Raw genomic sequence first — 25,534 nt, 5'->3', positions numbered from 1 at the left:
GAATTATTCAGATAATTTATGTAAACAGAAACAGAGGTCTGTCTGCAGTATATTCCTCTTACATCCTGCTATTTTTAATCCATTCAAAGCCTGCCTTAGGACTGTACCTCCCAAATGATGGGAATAAGCTCCATGTAGGTGAGTTATGGTTTATTCAGCTGTACTGAATTTTGGAGTATAAACCAGGGCAAGCAGATAGCAGTCCTTCTCCAGAAAACTCTCCGTGCTTTCTGTGTCTGTGATTCTTGAAGTTAGGGAACCCCAGGCAATGGATTCCCTGTGCTGTTGTCCACAAGTACCTCTTTTCTTTTCCTCACCTTTTTTCCAGGTAATTTTTGCAACCATGTAAATTATTGGCGTCTTCAGTGTCCTTGTGTTTAACAACAAGGGATTGGTTTTTGGTTTTGAGCTCCTGGTGATCAATTTTCTTTCCTACTTCCTCATATAAGAAGCATCAAGTGAGCACTGCTTGTTTGGGAATTTCCCCCTCCTTGGGTTTTTTGCACATTCATCACAGTCCTGCCCACACTTTTGTCTCATTTTCTCTTTTTGTGGATTAACTCTGGAAACTCCAACAGTATAGCCCTCTGTAGTCCTGGGATGGTGAATATATAAATTTCTGACATCAGTGAGAGAAGTTTTGGATTTTTACCCATGTTGATTATGGCATGACCAGCTGAGGCTGCTTCACCCTATTTCCTCTCTCTGTTTCCATAGTCTCTTTAATGCCATGTATCTGCTGGGTTTGAAAATCAACTTTTTCAGGAGCATTGAATCCTGAACACTCTGGAATATTTTTTTCTCTAGGTAGGAAACATTTGTTTCTAGTGATTTAAAGGAAATGCAAAATGTATTGAGTACATACTGAAGGAAAACCAATTAAGAATAAAGAACTTGGCTTGTGTGCAGTTTATGTCTGTATATTTTATAGAGGACTTAATGTTAGTGCCGGGCCATTGAGTATAGTCAGACATTTTTGTGAACTCGGGATATAATAGCATATTTTCAATAAAATCAAATGCACCCAAAGTACTTGTTAGCATAAGAATTTTCTCATCTATAGTCTGGTTAAATATTAATGCCAAGACCTTTGCTATTGCACATTTTTGCACGTAATTTTTTTAATTTGGTATTATGTGGGGGTTTTTTTTTCATTATTTAAATGTAGAAATCAGAACATCACGCTGGCTAAGTAAATTGTCATGTTTTACTGAAAGTGTCTGTACAGTGTATTCTCAGGACTGTGTGCCAGCAGCTCTCTGTTCAGTATTTAAATAAAGGAATTGCATTTTTGCATTGGAAAGCATTACAAAAGTTGAACTCTCCTTAGAGGTTCTGTTCACTGCAGTGCACTAATTAGATGTACTCTTTGATATGTGCTGGGACAATAGCAGCATAATGTTTTCCTCTACTATCAGATTGGTAAAGGAATGTTAAAAATGCCTTTTGGATCTACTTTCTTATTAGATTTAGTTCAATATCTTGTTGGCCAAAAAAAGTAAAGCTGTGTGCTTCTTTTTTAGTGTGTGCATTTAAAGACATCCATTTAAAGGCATCCTGTGTGTCACAGCAGTGGTCTTTATAATGGGTAGTTGTATATGATGGTGATGAACTTTTCACCTCAAGTGAGTACTTTAGTCATAGATTTGTTCTTAAACCTACCAGATCATATCTCAGTTTAGAGGTGCTACTGTATCAGTTAATACACTAAACTTAATATTATCGGTACAAAAGAAATGAGATTTCACAAAAGCTTTTATATCTCTCTCAATAAATGTAAATGAATTTACTGTATCAGGATATTTCTGACAGCTGAGTCAGAACTGAATTCAAAGAGATGAGAATTTAAATAGACAATATAATCCTTTTATTTTAACCTTGACTTAAAGACAGTTTTTTGTATACTGTCTCAGAGTTACTTTCTGAGTTTGTACTCTTCAAGTGAGTCCATTTGATCTAGCAGCTCCCAAAGAAGAAAACCTTTTTCTGCTCTTAAAGCAGTAGCCATTTATACCAACCAAAGTGCTCCTTTGTGGATAATACTTGGCTTGCTTTATTTTCCACAACTTGTGAACACATCTTAAATACTGCTGGAGTATGTGTACACTTTTCTGTTCAAGGATAATTCAGACTAAGAAGCACGTGGGTACATTCAGCTTTCTTCAACTGCATCTTGAGATTTTAATGAATTTTCTGAATTTATAATTTTTGATAGGGACAGTGACCTTTTGTGCTCTTGTCATTTGAGTTACGGATTCACCACTTAAAATTATGTAGTCCAGATGGAAGTGAACCGAACAGTGGATTAAACCTCATAATTTCTCTGCCTTGTAATAGATTACAGACCTTGAGTTTATTTCAAAGAGGTCTTCAGAAACATTCTTCCTATGCTGTTGAGAATGAAAGAGAGGCAGTCTGACTACTTCTTTGGGGCCTTTTTCTTTTCCTTCTCTCACTGTTAAAGAACAGAGTAATCAAGATTACTGTATTGTTGCTGTGATTTCATTTTGGAGCAGAAATGCACAGTTTGGCTTTTGGAGCCATCCTTGCAGGAGCTTTTGAATTTGGAATTAAATTTTAAGGCAAGCGATTAAAGTTCAGGAGTTACTCCGGGTGTCTGATTAAGATTCAGGTTGTTTTAGTAAATTGTATCTGATGATAAAAGCTTATTTATAGCCTGTATTAAACTAAAAAATATTATAGTTAATCACAGCTACTGTCTGCTGCATTTCTTATAAAATTTCCATTAACAGGATGCATTCTGTGTGTGAATGGTAGTCAATTACAAAATACAACTCTAGAAACTCAATTAATTTATGTTCTTTAATTTTAGATCTGAATAAAAAAGCAATCCATCTGTTCTAAATCACAATTATACATGATGAATTTCTTATTATAGTAAGAATGTGTTGAATATGGAAAGACTGGAAAATGGAAAATCATATTGTTTCTTTATTCTTAATTATTTATGGGCTATTTTTCTCACCCGGTGATAATTTTTTTGTCTCCTGGGATGTTTATTTTCTTCCTCTGTCAGAGACATTGGCAAATGGTTTGTTATGCTGTGGAAAAAAATACTCAGCTTTTAATATTTTATCAATTCCATTGGGCCAAAGGTGGTAGCAGTAACTGGTCACCAGTCCTCAGGGTCTTGTCTTCATCCTTGTCAAATGAGAACATTATAAATTATGTATAAAAGTAGATGCTACTCAGTAAATATCTAATATGTGTAGATATTTTGGACTGAAATTACTTTTTCCCTTGAACAATTAATTAAGCTGTATTTTTTAGGTTTATGATGCGACTCTTTTATAATAAGAGCTAATATCTGGGGTGCATTGTGAATGTCTGAGCTGCACATGAATCACAGCTTATTTTTTTGTCTCTGAATGCTGGAGAACTTTTTAATTCATCCATGACCAGAGTAACATTTTCCCAGTTTTGTTTTGCAGTCTTGTAGGTTGTGTCATTATCATCTCATCTTGCCCAGATATATCCATACTTGGAATTTTTAGACAGTATCAATATTGACAAAGCTTTTTTTCCTGAAGGGAAATGAGATTTTACATCTGCTTTCTTATTTAGACTTGCAGGTTATTGTACTTGGGAAAATACATATAGCAGTCTCTATGTTGTTCTTTCTTACACTGTGGTGTCTTTTTGGCTCTGGAGAAGGCATTTGATGACTTGGAAAAGGAGTAGTCATGCAGCTGTCAGAAAACTTCTTCTCCATTTTTATTAGCACCAGGAGAAAAGTGTGCTCCTTGTAATACACAGGAATACTTGCTGACATTGCCTCTGCTTCACGGATTGCCAGGGCTTAGCTCTTTTACATAGAAAAACACATTTGTCTTGAAAGACTTGTGTGCATGTGTGCACATTCACAATCTCTATTGCTGTTATCCTTCAGGCCTAGAAGCCAATAGGATTCTGCTTCAACTTGAAAATGGAACTTTTTAAATACTAAAACTTACTTCAAATCTGTAATTATTTTTATTATTTATTGCATAGACTGTTGTGTACTACAGCATGCAATATTTTCTCCCAGCTTACATTACTTTATTCAAGGCTGAAATCTCCCACCAGAAGTCCTGCTGAATGATGCTTCAACCTATGTACAATGTGACCCAAAGGAATTTTCAATCATTGAAATTATGTGCTGTAAATATTTCTGACATTTATTTACTACTGGCAACGCTGTTCTTACATTGCATGTTATTTCAGCTGCTTAGGTTTACTGAATTGTCAGAAGTCTGGGGGTTTTATTGTGCAAGGTTCAGCTTATTTAAAGGACTGCTAAAAAGTTTTCAGTTTTCTGTTCTTTAGCTGTTCTGAATGCTGAGGAGTTTGAAATTCTCCTTACTATTGTGAAAGGTGGCACATAGCTTGCTTTTAGACAACATTGCTTTGTTATGCTCCTGATTGATGTTCCTTCTCTGGTATAATTCAGCTGTTGGTCTGGTTTCCTTCAAATAACACCTTCACAAGTTTCCTCAACAGCAAGCTTGGAATGCTTATTGAAAAAGTAAAGAAGTCACATTTGGAATGTAAAATCAAAAAATTTTAAAAAATTTCTCTTTCTTTCGTGGGATATTACAGAGAAGAATTTACATTAAATGTGGTTTAGAAAGAGAAGGAAGATGGGTATTTCTTGCACATCCTAATAAATAGACTTTTGTCTTTTATAGGAACAAACTTTGGCTCTGAGGAAAGAAGGGATAGGTGTTGTGTTAGATTCTGAACTGCCTCATCTCATTGGCATTGATGATGATCTTCTCAGTACTGGTATCATCTTGTACCACTTGAAGGTAAATAAACATCTGTTTTTCCATAGCCTTTATATGCCTTGCAATTTTTTGCACAGTATTGATTTGCTATCTATATGTAGTGCTGATTACATTACTATGGTAAGAAAAGCTCTTTATGCTTCTCTGCTGTAGAAAGAAAAGCTCTTAAGAGGTGGTAAATGATAAAATTGAAATATCTGTTTAGGTTTATCCTGAGAGTCAGCTGGTTAACCAGATATAGGTGTTTCATATTTTTTTCTGTGTGTATTGGATATTCATGTAATTACAAAGCTTGACCTTAAAATCTAAATCTAGATTGTCTCAAAACTACAAAGGTGGTTCTGCACTGGACAGTTGAAACTTGAATTTACTGATAATATTGTAAAATAAAGACTGTGAAAACATTCTGAAAATGCAACATGATTCCTTTCTTTCATGTATGTTTAAATATATATTTCATTCAGGTTACCCTGAGAAAGTGGAAGGATAAATTATATTCTTGTGGGGGAAATAAGGAGATTCCAACTGGAAATAATGTGTGTTTCTCTCTTAATTAGGAGGGCCAAACATATGTTGGCCGAGAAGATGCTATAACAGAACAGGATATTGGTATGGAATTTGGCATTTTTATATTCTTTCTTCTTCCAGTATCCTAATATGTGAACTAAACTTCATATGTTTTTTCCCTTTTCCAGTTAGTTGTTCTGTGTTTTGTGTATTTTAATTTTTAGAAAATTTGAAACCTGAATTATGAGATTTGCTTCAAAGAGCACGACTTCTAGCATAGCTTGTGGGCTTTAAGTATATTTATATACTTGTTACTAATTTATTTCTTGCTTCTCTTGAAATAGCATCCTGTAAAAATACTTTTTCATATAGCACCTGTTGCAATTACTGCAAAATCAATCTCGTAACCTTTATATAATGACAGCATTGTTATACTCTTATACCTAAGATAGTCTTGGGGACTTCAGATTTGAGTTTAAAAAAAAAATCTGAAAATTGGTAAAAATCTACTGGTTTTCCTATTCAATGCAACTAACTGTCAGATCTGGACTGTCCTATCACATAAGTTTTACATAAGTTTCTGGAAGACAGTTTTGTTATGTGAACTGCATCCTTTAATTCTTGGATGAGAATCTGAGAGTCAAATAACTTAGTTTGGTATATTTTCATGGGTCAAAAGTTGCCTGGATTTAAATTACTCTAATAAATTCCATTAAACTACCAAACTTGTGATGCCTTGTGTTATTAAACAGTACACATAATCACACATTATTTGAAGAAAAAATGGAAAGTAGCCTAACTGATTGTTAAAGCTCTGAATGTCTTAGGACATAAGAACTTTACTTCAACCATCCTTTTATCTACAACGACATCTTATATCCTGTCTTTTCAGATTTAAGCATGGTTGTCTTAAGGTCTACAAGTTTTCATTATTTCCTTGTGAAATAATGTGAAAGTTTCCATTATTTCCTCGTAAGGTCAAAGAATCTCTCTCTACAAATATGTGAATTGTACTTTTCTGTTTTTTATTGCAAAGAAAGGATCATTTGCTAATCAGGCATCAAAGCACAGGAATAAAGAGCATTACACCAAAAAAAAACCAAAAACAAAACCAACCCAGCACACTTCTTTCCACTAGAATAAAGCAATAAATATTTAAGGAATGCAGGATGTGATAAAGGAAGGAAGGAAGAAAACATTGTTCAGAATAAAGCGAAAATATATTTTCCAATGTGTTCTTAATAAATTATTATTAGCATGTTAATCTTACTGGTTGTGTGGAGTCTAATTGTGATATCTTATTTCTTTGTGTTTAGTTCTTCATGGCCTTGATCTGGAAAGTGAGCACTGCATCTTTGAAAATCTCAATGGCACTGTGAACCTCATCCCACTGAATGGAGCGCAGTGTTCTGTGAATGGTATTCAGATTACAGAACCCACGCACCTCAACCAAGGTATTTTACTTAGCCTAATGTCATTTTTCAGACAGCTTCTTTGCTTCTTCCTGGCAACAACATTGAAAAAAACATCTGTGTGTATATAAAGGGATTATTGTTTACTTAGTTTTAATTCATGCCTTCTCAACTATAATCCAAAACCACCAGGAAAACCCATGGTGTTTTTGTTGTCAAAGAATTGCCATGTGGCACAGGAGGAGAAGCCAGGCAGGGCTGGGCTCTGGCAATGGCAACAAATTCTGCCCCCCAAGCAGCAGCTTGACTGTTTTCCTCCAAAGCCAAGAGAGCAAGAGAGTTAGGAGCTGCACCCAGCCCCCTTCTCCCCAGCCAAATTCTTTGGGATCTCTGCCCCTCCAAAAGAAAGCCTCAGATAAGAGAAATGCAGTCAGAGCTCTCATCCCCTGAGCTTGGCAACTTTTGTCTCTTAAGTCCCGGTTGTTATTATTTCTTAGCAGCAAAATGGGAGAAAATTCCCTAAGAGAAAGAAACAAAAGGAAAAATCCTAAACCCTGACAATTTCATAATCTTGATTGTAATTTGTTAGTTACCCTTTGATTCTGTTTGCTTTTACACAAAGTGAACTCCATGCTAGATTGCTGTAATGTTAAGAAAAACGATATAGATCTCTACAGGATTAAAATAATGCCAGAGACAACCTTGCCTCTCTCCCCAGGCTTCAGGTTGGTCCTACTTAATACTACTGCCAAATTCTCCAGTACAGCAGGAGATTGAGGTGGAGTATCTGTTCGCTGCAGCTATAGGAAGTGACAAAAAGGAAGAAGCTAACCGTTAGGGAGGAGGTTTACAGAATTTAAATTTTAATGTAAAAGCTTTAAAATTTAGAAATTAAAAAGCAGCTGGGAGAGCTGGGAACAAGATTTACTGTGTTGGCCTGGAAAGAACTGACTGACAAGTGAGCTGGTGAGTGCTGCAGGAGAGCTTCATGATGTTTTATGTTCCAGGAGCATCCAGAATATCTTCCCATTTAGCAAGGAGATGAAAAAGACCTGCTTAGGGGTGAGGCTGTGCCACAGCTCAGCTGCTGAAAAACAATCTCACATTACTTCCCTGAAAAGAAGCTTTCAGGGTAAGCTTAGACTAACAAAATAAAAATGCAGTGTTAAACAAAGGGGAGTCCTGCATCTTTTCTGAACTCTAACAAACTCTCCTGTAAAGGCTGCTTGCAGAAAGCAAGGAGTTTTGAAATAGAGAGATGGCACTGACTTTTTTTTAGGATGCCTGTTTCTTCATGCAAAATGAGAGGCATATGTGCTTGTTTCTATTACAGATAGGGGGGGATAAAAAAAAGTCCCAACTCCCCTTGGTCTTAGGTTTAAGTAAATCTAATTCATAAATTGTTAACAAAAGAAACGTTGACATTAATGGCAAATAAAACTGTGAACAATATAAATTGAGTTGTGATGAATCATCTTTGTTTTATCCTCCTGCATTTTAAAGGCAGAAAATGTTCAATGTGCCTCAGAAGAAAGTAGGATGCTGTTTCCCTCTTTCAGATGCATATTACAACTTGGTTTTTGTACTGCTAAAAGTGGAAACACAACATTTTTCCCCTCCCTCACAAATTTCTTTAGACAAAAATTTGCAACTTAAAGGGGAACAGGTTGCTAGGGTTGCTGAGCTGTAAAAAACCGCTCCCTAAGCTGACCTTTTGTGTGTCTGAGACTGAGCCTGAGAGGAAGGTGGCAACTGTGATATTAGGTGTGCAAAATTGAAATCACTTGTTTAAGAACTTGTGTGCAATCCATTTATCCCAGCTGTGTTAGCATTTAGTCTCACAGCATGAAGTGCCAGCGTCCTTAAATACCCACTTTTAGGTAATACTGATTAACTGCTGATGGATTTAAATGCTTCCGTTCATCATTGATAGCTGTTCCTTTGGAAATGTGGTAAATTTTTAGCCCGTCGTGGAGTTTAAAAATAATAAGAGGCATGGTAATTAACTGCCACTTCCTTCTATGGATTTCTTTGATCATTTGCAAGTTCTGGCTAACATGGTGTTTTTGTAAATGTAACTGAACTAACAATAATTTTTTAGTCATAAGAACATATGTGTTAGGATTTCTGAAGGTAGCTGAGTTAATATTCACAATTACAGTTCGTCATTTACCTTAAATATATCCTCACCTTAGAACATGTTTTCAGGGTTTTGGGCCAACCTGTCAACCCTTCTGTATTTAAAAGAGAAACCTAGGAGTTATTCAAATGATCCATCATTTAGGACTGACTCTCATGTGCTTCCTGTTAAGTCTCTCTCTCCTATCTTCCTTAAAATTTATGGAATTAGGGACATATATTTATAACTATTAATTCTGAAATTTTTATTAAATTATTTACATCAAGTGAATACCACCTAATGAAGTGGTCGCAAATGTTTACCATTAATTATTTTTGTCTTCACCCAAAAGTAACTGAAGGAATTTTGTACAGATTTATGAAAGGTAATTCTTTTTGAGATTTGACTGAGGTAAACTGCAAATGTGATCCAAAGTTGAGGTGTTGTGTAGACAGCAAGAATTAATTGTAGTGCTTTTTGCCATTTATTTGCTTAGACTGGATCACCAAATTTGAGTTGATATTCCTAATTAAGCTGATTTTAAGAGAAGCATTTCTTGCTAAGGACATCATGTCATTATCAGATGGTAAGAATTTCTAGTGATGAGTTTAAGTACAGTTTTTTCCTACTGTGAGTGTAATGGAGTCCTTTTTCTTTTTAAAAATGCTTCGTATCAACTGACAGATAAATGCTTGATTCTGAGGTGGTGAACTTGGAAGACTTCCATGTTATGACAGTAGTGAGACATCACTGACAATATACGTCTTAGTAGGGAAGTATTAATGTCGGTACCATTGTCTTTAAAATGTGATTATAATTGCTCAGAATCTCTTTATTTGTGACCTATACCTTAACTGATTAAATGCAATAATAGATATGCATTGAGCAATATGAATTATTCAAGGTTCTTCCATGAGAAAATAGCTGGTGGGTGTTAAAGTCTAATAATCCTGTTTTGAATAACAATAAACTTCAGTGTTCCACGTGGAGGAGAAAAACGTGAGAGCACAAATAATAGAGATCTGGAGCTTTTAGTGCAGTTGGATTCAAACCTGACCAATGATCAGTAGAGGATGGACAAGTTTGTTCTTGGTCACATCTATGGATGTTCCTGTTGAATCTGCATCTGCTGGTGGCTTCCAAAGTAGCACTGTTAAAGAGTATAAAGATCAAATCTGGGCAGCTGCTTCCTCTTCCTATTTTTATTCTTTAACTGAGCTCCATGAACATGCTTGACCTCGAGTCAGTCATATTCATGCAATGTGTGAACATGTGTGGGTTTCATTTCTGTTGAAGTAGGAAGAGGAAGGAACACACTGTATCCATCAGTTAAGGTAGCTGTGACTATGCATGGTTATACACCTGTGAAAATGCATTTTCAGTTTGTTCTTGCTTTGTGGGAGTCTTTGCTTACATGTGGCATGTCTGAAAAATGACATGGCACTTCCAGCTGCAGAATGTTGGCAGTGAGTGCTGTGTGTGTTTTTCTCATCAGGTGCTGTTATATTGCTTGGAAGAACCAACATGTTTCGCTTTAACCACCCTAAAGAAGCTGCCAAGCTAAGGGAGAAAAGAAAGGTGAGGTCAAATCAGTGCTTGGTAAATTTAAACCTTTTCACGATTTTATTTTGAATACAGGCATGCCTTGATTGTTGTATAATGCCTTTTTTCATTTGCTTCATGTACTTAGTTAATATTTCATCAAAGGAAGAGTTTGTAAGCTTGTCTAATACTTTTATTTTATGGTCTGTTGTTAGAGTGGACTTCTATCTTCCTTCAGCTTGTCTATGACTGATCTTTCTAAATCTTGTGAGAATCTGTCAGCAGTTATGCTTTATAATCCAGGGTGAGTATATTCTAAAATATAGTTGTTATAATTCCAATCATTCTTCATTTTAGCTGTTTGAGAAGCATTATGACTAAAGCAGTTCAGCAAAATAATGACATGGCAAATTTTATGTTTGTATTTTCTCTAGAGTTACAAGTTAACTATTTTTGCTGAGAAAAATGCATTTTGAACTGAAAATTAAGGTTTCTTGAGTTCATATAATACCAGTACAGGCATAAAAAGGCTGAGAAATGAATGTTTTGTGTTCTCTGCCAGTACCACTGAGTAACTGGTCAAATTAAAATATGAAAAAAAGTTTTATTATGCAGTTACAATGACATAGAATGCTTATGGTAGAGAAGCTGTTTTTAGTGATTTTTCCACTGTTCCTAAAGTGACTTACAGAGAACTGATGGTGTTTTGTTCTAATTTTTTTTCCATAGCTAGGGCCTCTGTTTTGAGTATGAGATGAGGCAATTTAACCATCTGTGTGCTTTTGAAAAATTGACTATAAATTGAATTATATCCTTGTATAATGCAGCTTTGTTCCCAAGTTTTACTTGGGAATCTCTCTTTTATACTGCTGCAAAGGCAGGCTCTGAAGGTTGCACTGCCGTTTACCTGGGCCCTACAAATCAATAGGAGAAAGCACCTCCCATAACTGATACATCTTTATGGACAGCAATTAGGCAACAGCAGCTTTTCAGCTGAGGCTGGGGTACCCTGACAATTTAAAATTTATTTATGTTGATGCTAATGCTGTGTTTTTCACATCTCCTCTTCAAACAGTACAAGAATTTTTCTGATTGCATGGTGAGGTTGTCACAAAGAGATAATTGTTCAGAAGGTGTTATTTTAAGGGTAGCAGGTAGCTGGGATAAATGCAAGTTAATACGTTTTGAATAAAGTAGACTCCAAACTCTCTATTTCCAGCTAAGAATACTGCAAAGCAACTGGTGTGCTAGAGTGGTTATTCTTCTTAGTGGTGACTGTGTTCAGCCTGGATGAAACATTCAATAAATCATATCTGACTTATCAAAGGCAGGGTAATTCTACCTAAGAAGTGAGGTGGAGCATCTTGCATTCTGGAAAAGTGCAGAATGGAAAAGAATATCCTAGACTAAATCGAGTTTGTTTGTTTTATCAGCAGCAATGCTATGACCCTTTCCTACTATAGACTGGAGTGTCAGTTTCTCTCAACACGATGTTATACTGCTGATCAGTGCAGGCCAGGATTCAGTAGCTGGCCCTTTGGGGTTTTTTCTGAGCAGTTTTTGTGGCTGACTAGCATTCTACCTGTTGTTAATTTAGCCTTTTCTTCCAGTTTTAGTATTAATAACCTAAAGAGGTAGCTAAATTTGCAATTTTTTAAAGTTGAAATCTGGTAAGATCCAGCATCTATAGCAATCAATGGCAGAAGAGCCTCTGGAGTATTACCTTCAATTGTGAAAGAAATGTGATGGGTCTTGCTTACTGTATCTGTATCTTTTCTGTATGTGAAAACCAGCATTGTCCTTAATAGTGTTTTCAGGGGATATATTCTAATCTTTCCTTGTGTGTTCCTTTTTGTTTGGCTGTTTATTTCCCATATGTGGGAAACCAACTTCTTGCATAAAATTTTGGCTCAATGTGCAAAATTCTTTGTTCTACTTCTTCCCAGCCTTTGTCCTTAATCTAGTATTGTGAAACACTGTTTCAGATAATAAACTCTGGGTAAAACAGAATCTTGTGTGTAGATTTATGCAGAAGATCCATTTGTGGACCTTTTCTTAGCTACATGGTACTGTAACTGTAAAACTATTGATGAGAAACCTTGGTCTTTTCATGGGTCTATGTCATGATCCTGTTACTAAAGTTCTTAAAATGCTTCTGCCCAAATTAAGGTGCAAACAAAACCATATGCCAGTGACAACAGTGTGGGGTTTATTTGATAGTAAGTATGGGAGAGAGAAAGACAGAAATAGAAAATAGGTGGGGGGGACAGAAAGGGGTTGACAGAGTCAGAATAAGGAAAATATCACCACTCCATGGATCCCCGAGATGCTCTGTTGATCCTCTGCAGCTGGTCTTCTTGGTGGTCTGCCCCAAAAAGCAGAGGAATCCAGTGGGTGAATATACATTCAGGCTAGGTAGGAAAACACAGGCACCTCCTGGTGGGGGGGACTTTGCTATTGTCTTCGTTGCATCATGTGCAGTCCTATGGTGCAAGGCTTCAGGAATGACTCTGGGGGGACACTTTAGGGGTCTTTGATGGATTAGGACACCCCCTCAGCTGCCTGCCATGTGGATGTGGCCTGTGGGGTTGGGGGTTCCCCAGCTGGGCCAGTTTCTGTAAAAGGAGGATGGGTGTTCACTACCTCTAACCAGAGGTTACACCTGAAACCTCCTCCACCTCCCCTGTATCATTTCAGGGGGGAATCTGTGTAAACCTGCTGCTTCTGCAGCCTTCCCAAACTCAGCCAGGGAAGAATCTCTGCTGCATTTGCCTTTCTTGTGGACACATTCGTCTTCTTCAGCTTTGTTTGTTTTTTTTCCTAGGCCTGAGATGATTAAAGGATGGGTTTTCCCTTTATCTAATCTTAGTGGTTTAATTTACAGTCCAAAGTCCCAGTCAGGTATCTTCAGGGAGGCTCCTTTTGTTATTGCTTCTTTATACAGTTTTTGTTATAGTGAGCAAAACTTTGTAGCAGTGTTTGAGGCATGAACTGTCTCTGACAGTTTAGTATAGGAGGGTTGGTTTGTTTTGGTTTCTTTAAATTAATCTCATTATTTGGCATGCTGAACAGCAGTGTAACATCTCTGTTGTCCTGCCACTACTCAGTCTTTCCTAACAGATGTAGTATCAGATTGCACTTTTGTGCTGTGCAAATTAAGCTCCTGTAGTTCTGTGCTCGCAGAACAGTCTTCCTTTCTCTGCAGCTTATCTACACTGCTCTTATCACTAGATATGACACACTTTCCAGGAAAATGGTGTCTATTTAATTCAGCACTGATCAGATTAAGTTCCTTTGTGGTACAAAAGAAGAAAGAGAATATTCTAGTCTTTAATATCTGTGTGTTTCTTTTTAATTTCAAGCTAATACGCTTTTTTTCTATTCACAGTAGTGCTCACATGAATAAAGGGAATAGAGGTTATGTGAAAAAGATTTTTATTAGGATAGACTAAACACAAAAACATGATTCTTGTGTGTGTGCTTTGTAAAGCTGACAGTGATCTGTTATAACCTCTATGGTTTTAGTTTTTTTTTTCTTTTGTGATGCTGAGAATTTTTTGTAGTAGTAACAGCTTTTCAAAGAAGCAGGGTTACTCCTGTCAGGCCTGTACTGCCTCCCCAGATTCTCTCTCTGTCCTGAAATAACTTTGAGCCCACAACGAGTTTGAAGCAAATATTCCAGAGGTCTCACAAGTGGTGAGTTCCTAAATATGTTAAGAAAATAGGCAGCCAGATAAGGGAGACTGGCACCATTCTTACCCTACAGAAGAAGAGCACCTTAGAGAATGGAGACACTGTGAATAAATAATCTCATTGTTGGAGAGCCTTCAGTGGAGCTCTGACCATCTTAGGCATTTCCAGGTAGCACTAACTCTTGGCTTCACAGAAGTATTTAGTAGTTTTAAAATGCACTAATCAGGCATTTTTAAAGCACCTCAGTGTTGCATTTGGAGGCTGTTGACTAGAGTGGTAGTGATGGTCCATATTTTGCTTTGGGAAAGAGCCATTTTCAACAGAAGAAAGAACCAGTTTTGCACAATTCACTCCTTTTTTCCTGAACAACTTTTTGGGCGCTTCCAGCTTCATTTTGGCCTAAGGTAAAACTGATTGCTACAATGCCACTGTTGAAGGTTTTAGAGACAATTCCTCAAAGAGAAAATCACAGAATATTTCATCACTGATCTGTTTTTATACCAGACTGATTGCTGTGATGGTTCATTTTCTTTGTATTAGATCTCAATCAAAACTTAGTTACTGTTTTTATGCTTATATAAAATATATCTGCCAAATTATGTGTTGTATAGGACAGTCAAAACACCAAAAGGTTTTGTTCTGGATTTTGCATGTTATGTTAGCTGATCTAACATTTTCCTTCATTGTGGCTTAACCAAGCATGAGAACACAGTCAAATTAGTCTTTGCCAACTGTCTAAGCAAAGATTGTCTACATCTGACAGCACCCAAAGGAAACCTGCATTTCCACAAGCCAGAGTAGCATTTCCCAGGGCCTGTATTCTTCTGGACTGAAATAATTATGGCATTTTGTCAGCCAAGCCCTAGGTGAGAAGTGATACTTAAAAACTCTGAATTTCAGATAGCAGATCATAGCCAAAGGGAGAAATTTTGAGGTACAGCTTTAATAAAAAAAAGAGAAGGAGAACCCAAAGCACATGACAATCGCTGGATTAAGTTTTTGCTTCTTGGACTGCTTGTTCCCTTTCAGCACCCTGTGGATTTTGCATCCACTTTGTGGATTTCTGCAGCGCTGCTGCTGCAGCAATTGTGATCAAATTAAAAGTACTAAGTTATCATCATCTATCCTTGTACTGTAAAGTGCTCACCTTAGTTTAATGCAAATGTGATGGGACTCTTGGTGAGACACACACATGAAAGCTTGAGTGCCTGGGGATCTGGGTATAAAAATCTACATTGGCTAATCCCTTAGGGATTGTGGAAATTTGTGAAATGAATTTGTGCGATTGTGGGATTTTTGAAATGAATTTGTGAGAAATAGGGAAAAAAATTAAATAGAGAATTTTTGCAAATAGTCACTCTCCCTTTTGCAGTCATTAGAAAGAGGCTTCTTGAACATGCAGGAATGACAGTTTGTTACAATGGCTTTAGAAATGTTACATTATTAGTGTACTATTTGCATATTTCCAAGGGCAATTTCTTTTTGTTGTATGCATTTCTATGACTTTAAAAAGAAATACTAAAAATTCCTTATTTTTAGAAACCTGTCTGTATATTTGTGGTGAGGATGTCTTAAAATGCAGTTTATCAAAAACTTGGAAGTTAACTTGTGGTGCAGTCTTGCATTTCTTTTCAGTATTTATGGACTGTTTCACTAACCTGCATATCCTTAAGCCTGAAATAACTGAATATGTGTATATTTGGTTGAGTAACTTAATCCATATATAGGTTCTTTCTGCCTTTTTAGTATTTGCTCATAAAAAGTTCCTTAAATAAAAGATAAATCTTTCAAATGAAATTAAAATAAGAAAAATAAAAGCTGATACTAAAAAATTACATAAAATGCTGTCCCGTGTTTATTCGGAACCTTGTCAAACTAAATACATTAGAATCTTAAAATATTTTAAGTGAATGTGTTTGAATTGTGTTCTGTGCTTGAATGTGCACTTTGGGGTTTTTCAACCCCACTGATTAGATCCTAGGAATGTTTGGGATTTTTTTCTTTTTCTTGGAAGGAAATGGCAGAACTGTTAGCACACAGCTACTGTAGTTTTGCAGCCCTTTCCCTTCTCAGAAGTGACTAAGTTAATAAACCATAGGATGGGGAGAATTACTTTAGCTGTCACTGGCATTTGAAAAATGTGTTTAGAAAGAATAATTACTTGAATTCTTCTTCTGAGATGTAATATGATAGATGTCTTATGAATCTAACTTATTTAACCTCCAGTAAAACAAAGTGCTGTTGATTTTCAAGTATTCTGTACTGCTAATACGTTTTTTCTATCAATTCCTTTCTCAATTGATCGCTCTGTTTCCCCCTGCCTCCCATGGCAGTCTTTTCCCTGTAAAAGGACCCATCTGTCTAAGGTAGAGAAATGAAATTTCTGTGTATTGATTGCCATGTCTGCATGTAGTTAACTCACAGAGGCTTTCTAATCATCTATATGTCTTGCTTAACTTTACTTTTTAAATAGTTTTTCCCCAGAAGTTAATTTTTTTTCTATTTATACTCATGCCAGCATGATGCCTAATTTGTAACTTTAATGAAGGAACTATTTTCTGTTCTTGTAGAAAGTAGTCATACAAAACTTCATTTGTATCATTATCATCTAAACAGACAGAAAATTGCATCGTGTCTTCCTATGTTTGTGATATTCAGAAAACAACCTTTTTGCTGTGTTCTTTATTTTTTATTTTAATCAGGCTGGAATTCGAGAGACAGCAACGAGAGGAGCTTGAGAAGTTAGAAAGTAAAAGGTAACATTGTTCTCTATGATATTTATGTGTGTATGTGTGTCTATATATACAAGTTGTAGACTCTTTTAAATCATGACTTTGGAATCGTGCTGTTATTCAGCAAGAAGACAATCCTGAATAGCTCGATTTGAGCTAACTGTTATTTAGCAAAGAAACTCTGGATAGATTATACAGATAAAATAAATTACCATTGCTCTTAATTTTCATGGTTTTACTTTAAAGGTGGCAAATTACATTCGTAATTCATATCTTTTTGTGGTTGATTTGTCTCTGGATTGAATTGTGATAGGAGAAACTCACGTGTTACTTTCTGCTTCTCTTATCAAACTGTGATGTGGAATGGGCATATCAATCATGCTTTTCAGAACATTATATGGAAGTTAGCTTGAAATACAAAAGAAAATTTTGTTATTACCTGGCAAACTGAGTTGATTGTTTTGGCTCATCATACCTGCTAAGACTCTGGACATGATATCTGTGCCTTGTTGTGGATCTCAGCACTGATTAGATTCATAACCTGAAAACCTTTCTGCCTTCTGAGCTTGAGATGGTATGCTCCATTTTGATAGAGCTCTTTATGCAGTTGGACTAAGTGAAGTAAACTCAGAAAAATCCTGGAGCTCTAAAGCACTGAGATGCTATTCAGCAACTAATGCAAGATAGGATCACTGATATTTATCCTTTTTTGTTATGCTGGTGGAATTTGAATTCAGATTAAATTCAGAAGTTGATTTGCTTTAATTCTTCTGACTTCTGGCAGAATAACCGGTTGACTTGCAGGTTGTCTCTACTTGTATTATGGGGATAATGGTAACCCTCAAGTATGAGAAATTACACAGGATATAATAATTTGTCTTAAAACTTATAATCCCATTTATCAGTAATTCAGTTGGAGTTACCTAAAGTGAAAACATGGCTTTAATTCATCCATTGCCTTAAATTGCTAATCAAGTCCTCCTATACAAACTCTGGTGCATGAGAATATGTGTATGTAAAAAACCCCACTTATTTACTCTGCACTGTGTGTATGGATATGTTCTATTCATATTTTTATTAGATAAGGCAGAACTAATGCAGTCTATTTTTTAATAATGTAGGTGCTATATAACGTGTCTTCCTATAACTTTACATATCTGCAGCTTTTTATACTGATAGACTATATGAATCTCTTTTTGATTTGTCTTATGCATTGAGTCATTTCCAAGCAATGATCTTAACCTGTAGCAAAAAAAACCAAAACAACAACCTATTAAAAAAATAAATGGTTATATATAGTAAAAAAATCATAGTCCAAACCTGTTAAACTTCATGTAAATGTTTCACTGTAGGAAACAAATCGAAGAGATGGAAGAAAAACAAAAATCTGACAAAGCAGAACTTGTAAGGATGCAGCAAGAAGTAGAGTCACAGCGCAAAGAGACAGAAATAGTTCAGCTGCAAATACGAAAACAGGAGGAGAGTCTGAAACGGAGAACTGTTCACATTGAAAGCAGGTTAAAGGATTTGCTGGCTGAAAAAGAAAAATTTGAAGAAGAGAGATTACGGGAACAACAGGAGATAGAGCTTCAAAAGAAAAAGCAGCAGGAAGAAATTTTTGCCCGCGTCAAAGAGGAGTTGCAGCGACTACAAGAACTTAATCATAATGAAAAAGCAGAGAAAATGCAGATTTTTCGCGAACTAGAAAAATTAAAAAAAGAAAAAGATGAGCAGTATCTTAAGCTGGAGTCAGAAAAAAAGAGACTTGAAGAACAAGAAAGAGAACAGGTGATGCTAGTGGCTCACCTAGAGGAACAGCTTCGAGAGAAGCAGGTCATGATAGAGCTCCTGAAGAGAGGGGATGTGCAAAGAGTAGAAGAAGAGAGGAGAGATCTTGAAGAGATCAGAGAATCTCTTTTGAAAGTCAAGGAAGCCCGATCTGAAGGTGATGAAAACCATGAAGAGTTAGAAAAAGCACAGTATGATTTTGTAGAGTTTAAAAGGAAACAGCTGGAACAGTTAGCTATTTTAGAAAAAGATTTAATTCAACAAATGGATCACCTAGAAAAGGAAATAGCAGATGAAAAAAGTGCTCTGGAGCACTTAAAATTTGGAGCACACGAAGAACATTTAAATCTCAAGAGAGAGGATGAAAACCTTATGGATGCCATTCTCAAGGCTGAAGAAGTTGACAAGATAAAGCCAATGGAATACAGGCTGCAGTCTAAAGTACGCCAGCTTGAGTACCTGAAGAGTAATCATTTGCCAGCTCTGCTGGAGGAAAAACAAAGAGCTTCTGAAGTCCTTGATAGGGGCTTGCTAGGGTTAGATAATACTCTCTATCAAATAGAGAAAGAGATAGAAGAAAAAGAAGAGCAGCTTGCCCAGTATAGGGCTAGCACCAATCAGCTGCAGCAGCTTCAAGAGACCTTTGAATTCACAGCCAATGTAGCTCGGCAGGAAGGAAAGGTTCGGAAAAAGGAGAAAGAAATACTTGAATCAAGGGAAAAGCAGCAGAGAGAGGCACTGGAGCAAGCTGTTGCTAAGTTAGAAAGGAGGCATTCTGCCTTGCAGCGTCGTTCCACCATAGACTTTGAAATTGAAGAGCAGAAGCAGAAGCTGGCCACCTTGAACAACAGCTGTGGGGAACAGGCAGGGCTGCAGGCAAGTCTGGAAGCTGAGCAGAAAGCTCTGGAACAGGACCGAGAACGGTGAGTGCTGTGCCATCTCCCATTCATGGAAGCTGTCCACCAAAAGGGAATAATTTTATACCTTGGATGTTGAGAACACAACTTGTTCAGGGTCCCAGTACTTGAGTTTCTTCATGAGTTTCAAGTAGTTTATCCAGAACTGGAACTCTACTGCTCTTTGAAGGATTCTTGCTCACTTATTTAGTTTTGGTATGTTTGGATACTTATCCCATTCTCATCAGGATATTATTTGCATTAACCATCACAGCACTTGAATTGTTTTACCTATATAGAAAGCTGACATCCTTATGTTCTCCCTTACACCAACTGTACCATCTAAGAACTTTTTTCTCTTAAATTATTTCTGTATAACATTTTTTTTTCTTTAATAGTAACAAGTTAAATGTTTGTTCAAGATTTGGAGATTGTTACAGTAAACCTGCCAACTGTCTCTCTCAACTGGTGATGTACTGAACCCTTCTGGTATTAAAAGTAAAATGGGATAAATGTTTAATTTTTAATAGCCCTAATTTCAAGGCTAAATAAAAACAAGTTAGCCATAAATCCATATAAAATTTGGAAAATATACAGAGGCTTTAATACTGCCCAGTGTGGTGACAATCCCTTTTAGGCACACAAGCAATATCATTGGTTATACTCAAGATATCTTGTAGCATAACATTTATAATAGGTATGGGAGGCTCAAAGAAAAGTCAGTCAGGTAGGGAAGGATCTTCCTCTGTGGAAGAAGAGGAAGAAATCTTTTGTGGGTTTTTTTGATCTGAGCAAAAATTAACTAAGATGAATGTGTTCAGTCCCTGCAGTATGTAAGAAATGCAGAATTGCCATTTTAGGATGTGCTACCTGATTTGTTACACTGGAGCTTTAAAACCTGTGGCTATCAGTGAAAAAAAGGAGTGGGTTTGTTTTTTTTTTTTCTTGAGGCAGCATTTGTCATCTATTTTTTAAATATTTCACTAATTTACCTGAATTTTTTCATAAGCCCTTCAAACAGATGTGGAAAAAACACCTAAAAGAAGAAACTTGCCTGTAGCCAAATTGAAGAGCTCTTCTGTATTCTCCTCCTTTTAAACCATTATCAGAAGAGTTGTTTTATATAGACTGTGTGGAGGTCACTTTTTCAACATTTTTAGCTACATTGTTTGGCTTTTAGTTCAGCATTTTCAACACTGATTCATCATTTTGTGTATATTGCCATTATTTTCCATAATTGTCATGAACATAAAATCTCATTTTCTATACTAAGCATCTCACTTGACTGAAGTGAGCTATAAACAGCTGGAAGTTCCACAAAAATAGGATTCTGTGATAAGTAAAAAAAACTCGTTGTCAGCCAGCAAACTAAGGTTTGGAGAAGATATGAAGGAAGTAAAAAGATCTCTTTTTTTTTTTTTCTTTTTTTCCTTCTTGGTGTTTTTTTTTTGTTTGTTTGTTTGTTTGTTTTTTTTTTTTTTTTTTTTTTTTTTTTTTTTTTGTTGTTTTGTTTTTTTTGTTTTTTTGGTTTTTTTGTTTTGTTTTGTTTTTTTGTTTGTTTGTTTGTTTGTTTTGTTTTTGGTTTTGGTTTGGTTTTGTTTTGTTTACTTCTGAGTCCTTTTGCACAGGCTAAATAAAACTTTGAAGTCCTCCAGTGAATAGCCCACAAGCCTGAATAATTCAATTCAGAATGTTTTTGTGAATGTTGAGGCAAGAGAAAGTTCTAAAGATACATGAGAGCACGTTAAACATCTCAGGCTACTTACTGCTCTTGTTTCTGAGTTTACATTTCACAGTATATGATGCCATAGTGAGCATATGAATTATATATATGTTTCTTATTTTTTATCTAGATCCCATTATGTAATGATGTGCTCTGGTTCGCATCAGATTCTGCAGAATTCGTTGTCAAGGTGGTCAAACATTGCTACTGCAGTTTCTCTGATCCAGGAAAAAAAACCCAACAAACCCAAAACCAACCAACCAAAAACAAACAAAAAAAAAACACCTCCCCACAAACAAACCACACCACGAAGGAAAGAAAAGGCTTTGCCTAAGCAAAGACCAAGCAGTCAGTGACACAAATACCATGCTGTGAAAAGCTGTGAAAACACTTGTGAGGGATGATTTTTAAAATGTATGGGATTCAATATCATTCTGAATCACCCCAAGACAACAGGGATGACCCCCAAAATGATGATTCGAGGTTAACTTAAACTGATATTTCTACATATTTTGGCTTTAGTGGCAGAGGTTTGGGGCACTAGAATGAACACAAAGCAACTTTAGAGCCATTTTTTAGGCAAGTAGTGGGGCACAGTTCAGTGTACTCACTGGTGGATGCATCACAAGGCTAAATTCCTAGCTGATACCTTCTCACAGTAGGATGTTTACGAACCAAGAGCTAAGCTTTGTTCCTTTAATGTAAATCTGATTTTTGTAGTTAAATTGATTTTCCATGGATGCAAACACTTTCCTGTATACATCAGCCATCTTTCATTCACTTACCCTCAGGACATGAGATTGTTTTGCTGCTAATCAAAAGAAATAGATAGCTTCTGGCAGTGCTGCAAAATCCACTCTAAAACTGAAGTAACAATTCAGCCTAAGCCTCAGCATTCATCATCTCTCTAATTTTCTCACTTAACCCCCAGGATGGAATATAGAATTGCACTTCAATTTAGATACATACAATTGTAGCAGAAGTGGTAGAATCTCAGCTTTGCATAGTTTGTCCTGTTTTTGCAAGAACTTACTTTCTTTCATTATTTGATTTCTAAGTAACCTCTAGAAAAACAATTACTTTTAGAGCCAAAAATTGTAATGAAAATGGGGAAGATTATTACGGTGTTACTAATCTAATCTCAGCTACATTACAAGTGTAAAGGGTGTTCTGCAGATTACTTTGTGGTAATGTGATGAATATAGCAATAAGTGCTTCTTATTTCATACAAAATGCCTCAGGCATTTTTAGTCAGAAACACAGTACCCAATTTTACATCTTGTATTCTGTGCATAAATCTGGGTGGAATTCAATTTATTAGTTAAAGAAAGCAAGGAGGTTTCCAAAGATGATTTCTTAGCTGTATATATACAGGAAGTACTATATGGTTATTTTGTAAGTGAATTTTCAAAAATATATATACAGATGGAACAACTGGAAAATGTACATGAGTAGTACACAATTTAAAGATTTTCTTATAGATAAGTTTTGCCACTTCAGTGTTTTAGGTTTTCTTTGGGTTTGTTTTTGGTGGTGGTGGTTTTTTTTTTGTTTTGGTTTGGTTTTTTTTGGTGATGTATTTTTTTGAGTTTTTCATTTTTTCCCCTTCATTTCTTCATTTACTTTCACACTGGAAGGTAATACCTGAGGTCATTGATAGAGTTCTGTAAAAAAGAGAATTTATTCAAGTGTTTCTAATAGATTGGCTAAGTCTTAGGAGTTAATATTTAATGTAGATACCTCTTGTGATGGAAGTTATTGAAGTTGTATTATTAAACTTAATACTACTCTTGGAATGTGGTTTTGAGCTGTCTCTATTTTCCTATCTAAATATGCTTAAGGAACAGTTATGATTCTTAAACCTTCATAAATACTATCTACAGTCTTACATACATGTATACCATTACTTCCTATCAGAACTATGTGAATCAACTCTAAACCAGAGCAAATTCCATGTTACCGTATCTTTATAGCCTGGACCAGGAAATTCAGCAGCTGAAGCAGGAGATATATGAGGGTGATGGAGCTCAGAAAGGAAACCATGGAATGTTAGATGAGAGACTCTCCCATAGCACTTCCCCTGCCAGCCCGACAAAGCCACAGCCACCTGCTGCCCCACTGGCTGATGACAGGTAGGTAACCTGCATTCCTGAAATGGAATGCCAACAATAGCTTTAGAAAACAAATATTTTGAAAGAGCATTCTGCCAGGGTTGGATTTGATTTAAATACTGTGATTGTACTGGAAGAATGGTATGGAAATAAAGTTGATGTTCCACTGTAACTAACAAATAACCTCACTGCTCCTGTGCAGTTTGGTTTAGAATATAGGGTTGGGAAACTGTAGGCTGAAAGGTATTTAAATAGTTTTTGAGTTGACAGTTACTTGTCTATATGGGTTTTCTTCATATGAACTTAAGGCAACAAAGTAAATTTATTTGTCTTAAACCTTTATTAAAAGCACTCATTCAAAAGTCAGTGTTCCTTCCTGAAGGAGGGATAAAACTGGTCTAACATTAAGCCTCCCAATGAAGAGCTGTGCAGTACTTAGGGTTAAAAGCATTTTGAAGAGCCTTTTGGTCTGTCTTGATTTTTATGTAAAAATACATTGTTTTTCCATACACACATACACTTTTCTGTATCTTAAAGGATAAATGCCTTTATTGAACAAGAAGTGCAGAGGAGGCTCCAGAATATTCATCATAAAGCTGAGGATAATCATGTTAGTGCTTACTGGTCTACAGAAAGTTTCAAGGTGAGCAGAAATGGGTGGGACATCCTGACCTTCAATGGACCATGTCTAACCACTGATTTAGTTTTGTCATTCAGTAATTTTCATGTTTTCCTGTGTTTACTTACTTTTAATTTACTGAAAAAATGTAAACAGTAAACAAGGTATGATATCAGTTTTTAAATTTTAATCATCTTTTTATTTCCAGTGGCATTTTTTTGTTGTATTCTGAGGGGTTTTTTGGCAAGAAAGAGTATGTAAATAGCAATAAGAAGTCTGCAAATAAAATAAAATCTTCATTTTAGGTCAGAAAAATTTAATTGATGAAAATTAATGTTCTTCTGGATGAAATTTCATACTTGCAAACAAATGCTTATTCAAAAACTGGTGATCTAATTGATCCAAAGAGTGGGTTGATTGACTGCTAAGCCAGTGGTTTAATAAATATTGATTGTTATTTTTGTCTATTATAAAGAATGTCTTTTCCTCCGAATACTTTTAAATTAACTTATGCAAGAAAGGCACTTTTTAATAACCTCCTCCACCCTCTTTTCTGCTTAGGATAATGAGAGGCATAATAACAGCACTCTTCAACGCAAGCTGAAGTATGAGGTAGGTCATAATTTGTCAGAATGAAATTGTTGTCTTAAATTATGGCATGCCCTGTAATTAAATTTCATAAAGTTTAGCTGCATAATTAGAATTTTGAATTCACAGCAAGATTAACAGCTAACAGAGGTGGTGATGTATCTTACCAGCTGGATCAAAGTGATTTTGTTTCAGATTGGACCTAGCTTTTCCTTTTTTGGTGTTAGGGTGGATCATTCTTCATTATTTTGCCGTGATTCTTAATTTGGAACAGTATCCCTTTCATTATTTTTAGAGGAGAAAAGCATTTAATGAGTATTTAATGATTGTCTGAATTCAGAATACATGTAACATTTTTGACTCATAATGAACTGCTAGAAGGGTGTCTGTAAGTTGGCATGAAGAACCAGGCAAATTGTGTGTCCTGAAGGATTTGTTGTTGTGGTTTGAAAGCAAAACGAGTGAGAGGCTCCAAGTCAGAGATACAATTTAATAAGAAGAAAGGTAAAAAGGTAAAAATAAAATAAAATAAATGCAATAACACAAAGGACCACTGACAGAGTCAGAATACAACCTGAGCAGGATGGTGGAAGCAGTCCAGGTGAGGTGCTCTTCCTGAAGCAGTGATCCTGTAGAAAGGTCTGGCAGCTCTGCTCCTCTGGGAATCCAGTGGGTAAGGGCTGCTTGTACTGTTCCAAATCCCAGCTTATACCCAGGTGAGAATGCTTGGCTCCTCCCCCTGGGCAGAGCATCTCACAATGGGATGAGGAGTGTGAAGTGGGTCCTTGATGGCCCATTAACAGAGATAACTCCTGGAGGGAGTTACCTGTGAGTCATGGGCCAGGCATTAATGGGCCATTAGCAGAAGACAGCCCAACACTAGAGCACTGCCCCACTTGGTTTCAACAGTTCATGAAGATGGTGATAGAATAAATACTTTGTGTACATCCTACACTACAACCCAGGACATTTGTACATGTATTTATATATTATTAAACTGAGGCTTAGACCCCTCCC

The 25,534-nt window shown here is 36.2% G+C and overlaps 1 protein-coding gene across 5 annotated transcripts in view; it reads left to right on the top strand.

Annotated features, from left to right (window-relative positions):
* LOC310906812 (kinesin-like protein KIF16B) overlaps nucleotides 1-25,534 on the top strand; it is a 136,215-nt gene that overhangs the window by 57,453 nt on the left and 53,228 nt on the right. For all 5 annotated transcript variants that reach the window (XM_083856344.1, XM_083856343.1, XM_083856346.1 and 2 more), the window contains 10 exons: nucleotides 4,689-4,808; nucleotides 5,345-5,396; nucleotides 6,611-6,748; nucleotides 10,321-10,403; nucleotides 10,583-10,671; nucleotides 16,763-16,816; nucleotides 18,145-19,503; nucleotides 23,173-23,331; nucleotides 23,848-23,953; nucleotides 24,491-24,541. In XM_083856344.1, coding sequence (XP_083712470.1) covers nucleotides 4,689-4,808; nucleotides 5,345-5,396; nucleotides 6,611-6,748; nucleotides 10,321-10,403; nucleotides 10,583-10,671; nucleotides 16,763-16,816; nucleotides 18,145-19,503; nucleotides 23,173-23,331; nucleotides 23,848-23,953; nucleotides 24,491-24,541 — 2,211 coding nt within the window. The remainder of the gene's footprint in view (nucleotides 1-4,688; nucleotides 4,809-5,344; nucleotides 5,397-6,610; nucleotides 6,749-10,320; nucleotides 10,404-10,582; nucleotides 10,672-16,762; nucleotides 16,817-18,144; nucleotides 19,504-23,172; nucleotides 23,332-23,847; nucleotides 23,954-24,490; nucleotides 24,542-25,534) is intronic.

Source organism: Zosterops lateralis, assembly GCF_965231275.1.
Source record: "Zosterops lateralis genome assembly, chromosome: 3".
Taxonomy (NCBI): domain Eukaryota; kingdom Metazoa; phylum Chordata; class Aves; order Passeriformes; family Zosteropidae; genus Zosterops; species Zosterops lateralis.
The sequence above is the reverse complement of the archived record's forward strand: the minus strand, read 5'-3'. Positions and strand labels throughout refer to the sequence as shown.